This window comes from Montipora capricornis, chromosome 8 (assembly GCF_036669925.1).
Source record: "Montipora capricornis isolate CH-2021 chromosome 8, ASM3666992v2, whole genome shotgun sequence".
Lineage (NCBI taxonomy): Eukaryota > Metazoa > Cnidaria > Anthozoa > Scleractinia > Acroporidae > Montipora > Montipora capricornis.
Window position 1 is genome coordinate 47668211 of NC_090890.1, and position 7492 is coordinate 47675702.

The 7492-nt window shown below is 44.4% G+C and overlaps 1 protein-coding gene across 3 annotated transcripts in view; it reads left to right on the plus strand.

Moving 5' to 3' along the window:
• Positions 1–1829: 1829 nt before the first annotated feature.
• The window catches only part of LOC138060320 (endoplasmic reticulum magnesium-transporting P-type ATPase-like), a 45704-nt gene continuing 40041 nt past the window's right edge, over positions 1830–7492 (plus strand). For 2 of the 3 annotated variants that reach the window (XM_068906066.1, XM_068906065.1), the window contains exons 1-2: positions 1835–2169; positions 4072–4131. In XM_068906066.1, the coding sequence (XP_068762167.1) occupies positions 2074–2169; positions 4072–4131 (156 nt within the window). In that variant the 5' untranslated portion in view covers positions 1835–2073. Of the gene's footprint in view, positions 2170–4071; positions 4132–7492 lie in introns of all 3 variants that reach the window. The other variant, XM_068906063.1, reaches the window with a different exon arrangement.

The following is a 7492-nucleotide window of genomic DNA, read 5'->3' on the forward strand; positions in this document are numbered from 1 at the left end:
CGTGGGATTCGGGGAAGTGTATTCCGTGTTTCTGTCGTTGAAAGATACTTAAGTGAAGGATCTAGCACCCGGTAAATGTTTTTCTGCTTGCTGTAAACTTTTGCTTTTGTAGCTTCATTTCTCTCAGGACTCCTTCAATTTAATCCAGCCAGGCCGACCACATTCTGGAAGAGATAGACCACGCCAAGAACTCCAACCCCAACTCTGCGAATAGTGGGTGGGTTCGTTAACGTCCCACAATGATAACAGCAAGGGTTTTGAAACGGAGCCTACCGTTCATAGGCCTCCAAGAGGACTTGAAGACCAAACCATTTGTAGATGTAATTGTATATAGAGGTAATGGTATAGGGCCTAGTAAAATTAAGGGTTAATTAAAATTGCCTTGAGCTGCGTATAGCGACGAGGAAAATTTCAGAACTTTGAAAACCGAGACGAGTGCCGACTGACTTGTTATCACTGACATAAGTTAGCTCATTAGGTGGAATCTCCTATCGACAGAGTGGGAAGTCTTGATTCGGTTTAGGAGGTGTTGTGACAAGTGCGTATGGTTGAGACTTTCAGGCGGCCTGGTATCGTCTCCACCCGCGATGCCGATCTCGAACTCAGGCTTTTTTTTCTTTTCCCTTCTTTCAGCAAGTGACAGACATAGCAGTGAGGTTAAGTTGATGTTTCACAAATAAGAGAAATGGACCTTCTACATGTCAGAAAGATTTGATTGGATATTGATTTCTTGGAGAAATAAACAAAGTTTATCTTTTTAAAACTCATGAGACGTGACCCCCAAAGCCAGTCGTCTTTTAAAAAGCATCAGCTGTTCTCAGAAGCCCATGAGTAGGAGCTTCCCTTTGCGCGTATCTTTCTATTTTTAGAATGCAACGAGTTCTTCTTCTCTGCACCCACTGTTTTGAATGGCCAATCAGAATAAAGTTATTGTCAGACGAAGACAAAAATAGCAAAAGCAATGTCTGCAAATTTTTCAAATTGAGGTAAATGTGATTCTTCTGCTGAAGGGTTAGTTCTAAAAATAGAAAGATACATATAGTGCATAGAGAAGCTCCTAGCTAGTCATGGGCTTCTGTTTGAAATCAAGCAGCTCCCTCCCCCACCCCCGCCCCCTTTTCCTGAAACGCAAGGAAAATTGTGAATTTGTACAGGCTACCACTGTATTGTCGCCGCTCATTTCGTTCCTTGACCGTAACATTTTCTAGGTTTGTCCCTGTGATAATGCGATCCCACTTGCAATGCAACGTGGGTCTGAAAGGAGAAAAATTGAGATAGGTCCGTGATCCAGGTGTCGTCCTTTTCTTCTCCAGAGATGCCTGGCCAGGGTCAGGGGAAGAGAATGTGGGAGCCTCTATGTCCCATACTTGGCATGGGAGTTAACCCTTTCCCGAGTAGGTTTATTTATGGAACCCCTCCATTGGGAGATTTGGCAGGCCAACTCTTGTAAAAGCCAATCAAAACAAAGCTATGTCAGCATCAAGGGAAATCAATTCACTCTTTGGGAAGTAAACTTCACATTTAATCTTTTTTTCAAGAGGAGGCAGACATGAACTCGGAAATGGCCCATTAGTGGAGAAAGAAGCTCCCTTTGATGAGCTCCTGCTTAAAGCCCCAAAATTCGCCCATTCAGCCAAGTTTAGGAAGACCTTACTGTAAAGCTGATCGATTCCTACCGTCTCTTGAGTGGTAATCGGGTGGTGGGAGCGGAGGAATTTGGACGTTCGAGAACGAGAGGGGCCTGCAGTCTTCTTTTCTCGTTGGCGTCCACCATTCCAGCCTCCCTCTTGCATCGCGGGAGTCTGGAGTCTGGATCGAGTTTGTTTGGCGGGGTACTTCGAACATGGCGTCTCCTAGTAGGCCATGTAGAGCTAAACATGAAAAGAGCGAGAATTCTGTACGAAAACAAACCCAGTTGTTTCATGAAAGTTCTATATGGTTATGGCAACTCTAAAGAGCGTTATTTCTTCGTTACTCTGGTCTGGATTAATATTTTTTTCTAAGAGCGGTGAGAACGAACGAACTTCCTTGGACATCTGTCATGCAAGTTTGTAGACCAAATCATTCAATCACATGTCGAAACAAGAGGAAAATTCAAGCAACGCCAAAGATACGGTGAAGTTTTCAGAGTTACGACGGTCATGGAGTTGGCGGAGACGAGAGGGGCTGGTAAGAATAAGCTTAAATTGATATTTTGAAAATTGGTTTAATTTGTGTACTGTTTCAGATCGGGACATTCCATTTATGATCCGAACCCTCCCCCCAGTGGATGAAGTCCAACAGAATTCGACTGGATTTTTTTTTTCAAAGGCGCGGACTAAAAAGTGAAGGGGTACGGATCGTGAACGGAACGTCCCATCAGCTGATACTTGTTACGTTGAGACAAGTATTTGGTTCGCACAATAGCAAAGATATCGTTGACGTCACATATCGTCATTAATGTGCCAACCAGAGCCTCATTGGCCGTCGAAACAAAGGGTTGGCACATTTGAATAACAAAAGCAATGTTTGTAAACTGATATCATCCCTATTGTAGAATACCACAACATCAAACCACAATTATTTCCCCAAGGCGGCATTCTTTGAAACAAGTTGGAATGCAATAGAGGCTATTCTTATAATAAGTTGCAGGGTATTCTGCAACTTTAGACCTTTTTGTCAGGTTTAAGACATTTTATTACAGACATGTAGCCTTTACTTTCATATTAAGCACTTACAGTACGACGCGCCTTACCGTGGCCACCTAACAGAGTTTTTTAAAACTTATACACCAATCAGGGTGTGCGAATTTGATTGACAGTCTCCCCTCCTTGCAAAGTTCACATGGTTGTAAGTTGAACACCGTTGAATGGGTCGTTTGAGTTGATGTACTTACACGTAGTTGTCACATATAAAAGTATGTTGGGTGGCCACTGTAGGGCACGTTGCACTGTAATGACTGGCCAAGGGAAACACTGACTTTTGAGACCCTCATTATCATCATCATCATCATTTAAACATGGAAGCCCATTCATAAAAGTGCTCTTCCAGAGAGCTGTGCAAAATCCTGCAATAAAACAGTATTAGTTAAATATAATGTTAAATGTTCCACCAGGCCAAGTTTTTTGTTATACCTCCCTGACTCAGAAATTCTATTCCCATGCTGCATACTAAATCAGTTGCATACTTGCACAATGCATGGGTAGGCAATTAAACATTTGATCTCTTTTTTCCTGGCAGACTGTGAAACTGTCAAACTAAAAGTTAACTCAACATAAACAATTATCTTGATCAGTCATCAAGTATGCCTTTCCTGTCTGGGCGGCTCTTATAGCCGCCATACCTAGGAGATCTCTTAGAATCCATACAAAGGAAAGCCCTCAGGAGAATTTTTGACAAGACAGAGTCCGCTGATGCCTTGACAATGGTGAGCCTAGACACACTAAGGGCGCGTTTGATTGACTGTATTCCGGAATAGGAGTATATGGAATAGAAGTTAGAAATCCTTCGTTTTTACGGAGATTCACATTAACATTATCAAACGCTTGCTAAAATGCTATTTTAAACATATCTTTATCATCCTTGTTGCTTCAAAAGCGCCAGACATAATGTTTTGAATCATCACTCCACGTACAGTGTATTCTTATTCCGGAATACGGTCAATCGAACGCACCCTTAAAGTCAGGTACGCTGCTGCCTGTCAGAGGTTCATCATAAATGCATGGCAACATCCTTCCCTCATGGAGGTTATCCCCATCCCCACGTACCATGATTATGAATATTCTCTCCATTTCCACAATCCAAGAGCCATACTTGGCTGTACTAATAGACAAAAATGATTTTGTTAGTGTTCAATATCAACATATTGTGTATGCCTATTTGCTGGCCTACCCAGCAATCCAGCTATTGCTGCAATTGGGTAAAATAAACAAGTATATATCTATCTATCTAAACTAACACTGAAAATTTCGCCAGTCAAATTATAAGTAAACTCACTTTCCAAATTAAAAAAAAAACATTTTGATCCCAGAAATACTTACTTTTGCAGCCCTTTAAGTCATTTTCATTAATTTTTGTGTCAAAATTTTGCAGAAGGAAAATGAGGGAGAAATTGACTTGGACACTCTTGAGATTCGCTGCAGTATTGAGGAGGTAAACCATATGTTTTGCCATTGTTTAGCTCAATATGCATGCATAGCTTATTAGGTTGGAAGGAGCTGGTCAAATTGTTTTGTAATTTCCTGAATTTGGAGTTCCAAGCGTGGACAATAATAATTATGAAAGCAAGTTTTTCTTAAGTTGACCACTGACAAGGTACTGGTTTTCGATTGCTCAAACCAGGTTAACTTATTGTGAGAATAAATAAATTAACATGTGAGCTCCACTCTTAGGCTTGACTAAATCTATGTAGTATTCCTTAACCCAATGACTCCTCAGGCGCCCTAGGATGCCCCCAGTTCACAAGTAAAATCGTCTGGCGTTAGACATAGTAAAATCTGTAAAGTCTCACTCCCAGGGGTCAATGGTTTAATGGAGGGGACATAGTTTTTGACTGATAAACAACATCGTCGCTCTTTAGAGGTTGGGTGCCTGTAACATCCTGCCATCCACTATTGGCAGCCAGCTCCAAGATGGAGACTGCACCGATGGCTGGCAAAACCTGACAACCCAGCCATGAGCCCCCACGCCTCTGAGAAAAACAGGCACCTGTCACACTGAAACACAGTGGAAAGCAGAGGGTGTGGAGGGAGGGAACAAAAACCGCTAAACGCTCCACACACAATGCTCCTACTTCCAGCCACACTGATTAATAAGTGCTACAGCCCAAAGCACGAGGAATTCCACGCATGCGCAAGTATACTAAAACCACTGACCAATTGGCTGCAGTTGCTCCTAGTTGTTTACTTGGTTAAACTTTGTTTAACCTCATTTAACCCTAGGATGCCCCCAGTTGACAAGTAAAATTGTCTGGTGTAAATTGTGTTAGACAGAGTAAAATCTGTTAAGTCTAAATAGAAGTCCATCCATTTTGCAAGGACATTGGTTTAATAGGTCAGTTAGCACAGATAACTCATTCCGCAGGCACACAGGATGACAAGAAAGTGAATTGAGTAACATGTAGCAAAGATGGACCGACTAGTGCCATCTTAGCTGTGGTCAAACGGATTATGCTTTAGTGGTTGTTACTCTGGCAACATGCAGATGGGGGCAGTAAAGACTGAAAGAGTCAAAGAAAAACAAAACAAAACGAGAGTCAATGAGGTGGTGGGTCAGCAATAGCTGATGGTTGAATGGTCAGGGTCAGAGGTGATGGAGTGCTGCCATGTCCAGGACTGGAGTTAGGTGGTCCAGGTGCAGGTGGGCCTGCTGTCACTGGTGCTGGGCTTGGTGTCAGGAGAGGCATCGCAGGTGGCTGCCCAGAGGATGGAGTTGGGATTGGTAGAGAGGCAGGTTCAGGTGGTGAAGGAGCCGTGGGGTGCTGTTGAAATGGTAGTCTGGCAATTTGCCGAAGATTGTCATTGATGGTGCATCAAGGTGGTAAGGCATGCACAGGGTTGTGGGTGGTGAGTCTGCCAGAGCCATCAACCTGCACCACATACTGGTCATACTGGCGTACTTCAATGACCGTTCCAGTCTTGTCCTATTTGGTGGGGTGTGGGCCACTGTGATTTTGGATTCGGACATGGTCACCAACTTCTAGGGGTGGTAACCTGTTGGTGTGCTCCCTCCATCTGTCGACAGCTTTCATATGCCTGTTTCTTAAGGCTGTTAGCAAGGGTGTCACTCCAGGTGAGATGTGGCCTGTAGCGGCAAGGCAAGATGGGTATGAAGTCCTTGATTGGTCTGCAAGATATGCACTGTGTGGGGGACAGCATCGTGTTGGGGTCGGGAGTATTGCGATACTGGAGTATGGCACACTGTTGGGAATCAGTGTCTAGGCGGCCATTGGGGTCAGTGTTATTAGTGATGAGTCGTTTGATGGTTTTCACACCGATTTCCGCTTGGCAGTTTGAGTGTGGAAAGGAAACAGATGAGAGGCAGTGGTGTACACCCCAATCTTTTAGGAATTGGCGCGTAGCGGCTGCAGTGAACTCAGGGCCGCCATCAGTGGCACACTCATCAGGGATACCAAGTGTTGTGAAAGTGCGCTGGAGTTAGTCTATTGGTGGCCTTGTGTCGCACTCCAGGGACATGGACCATGCAGAATCTGTAGCCTAGTGTCTTCTCTCTGAGGTTGTGAAGTCAGACATTGGATATTTCATTGAGGAACTGATCACCAAATACTTTGAGTAAAGGCTTGTGGTGTATGGCGATAATAAGGTCACTGCAACCAAGGACAAAGAACCTAGCTTTGTCAAGTATATCAGCCACAGCGAGAACCTCTCCTTCCACTGGTTCGTAGCACGACTCGGCAGCATGGGTGAAACGGCTTCCAACAAGGGTTATCTTCCAACCTGTAGTGCAGCAGAAGGGCTCAGCAGATGGACATTGGCAGTGCTTTTGGAAAAGCCAGTACCCTATACCATCTTGTGGCCAGTCAGTGGCCAGGCAGGTCATTTTGGATTTATCAAAGATGCAGACGCCTTCATTGCTTTCACTGATGATCATGGATTTGGATTCATCAAAGAGTTGGTTTAGCTCACTTTCCCAGTGGAATGGTGTGCCTGGCTTGAGGAGCTGTCAAAATGGTTGCATGCACTTGGTGGCAGCAAAGGCGTATGAGACCTGGTTGATGAGGCCAAACCAAGATCGTCCGTCTGTTATAGTGGTATAGTGGTTGGAGTTGGAAAGTCACGGATGGCATCAAGGTACTTTTTGCGTGGCCGTACATTGTGAGGGGTAATTTCAAAACCTGCAAATTTGTCTGGGTTTAGGATGATGCCATGGTGGCCACACAAGTCAAGCCAGTCCACTGCTTGATAGAAGCTCTTAGTGAGGTTGTCCGACCAAACAAGCGGGTCGACAATGCCCTTTGTTTTTTTTGGGACATGGGAGACAATCTCATTGAGGTGTCTCGAATAGGCTTCATCTGAGGCTGTGTAACCCTTGAGGTGCGGTTTTGTATTGACACCGCCCCCAAGGAGTGATGAAGGTCGTAAGGTGCCAGTGGTCTGGGTGGAGTGGGACACCCAACTAAAAAATAGTTTGTTGGTATCGCTGGTAACATACACAATTTGCCGAGATGCAAGAGTCTAACCTCATTAAGAGCGACCAAGAATCACAGGGCTGGATGACTGCACCCAGGATCTTGATGCCGTTGTTGTTAACAGCGTGCGTGTGCGTGATGACGGGAATTAGGTTATCTTCACATAGTCCAAAGCTGTGAATTACGTTCATGCTTGCAGGGCAACTCTGACAGAGAGTTGTATTCCCACTGGCTGGGGTGTGATGTCCTTGAATCCCAAGAAGATGTAGTCATCTGGGTGTATGGTAGCAATGAGGGTGATGAAAGGCTGAGCCCTGTTAAACCCACTGAAATGAGATGGTGGTATACATGTAGGTGGTGATGCAG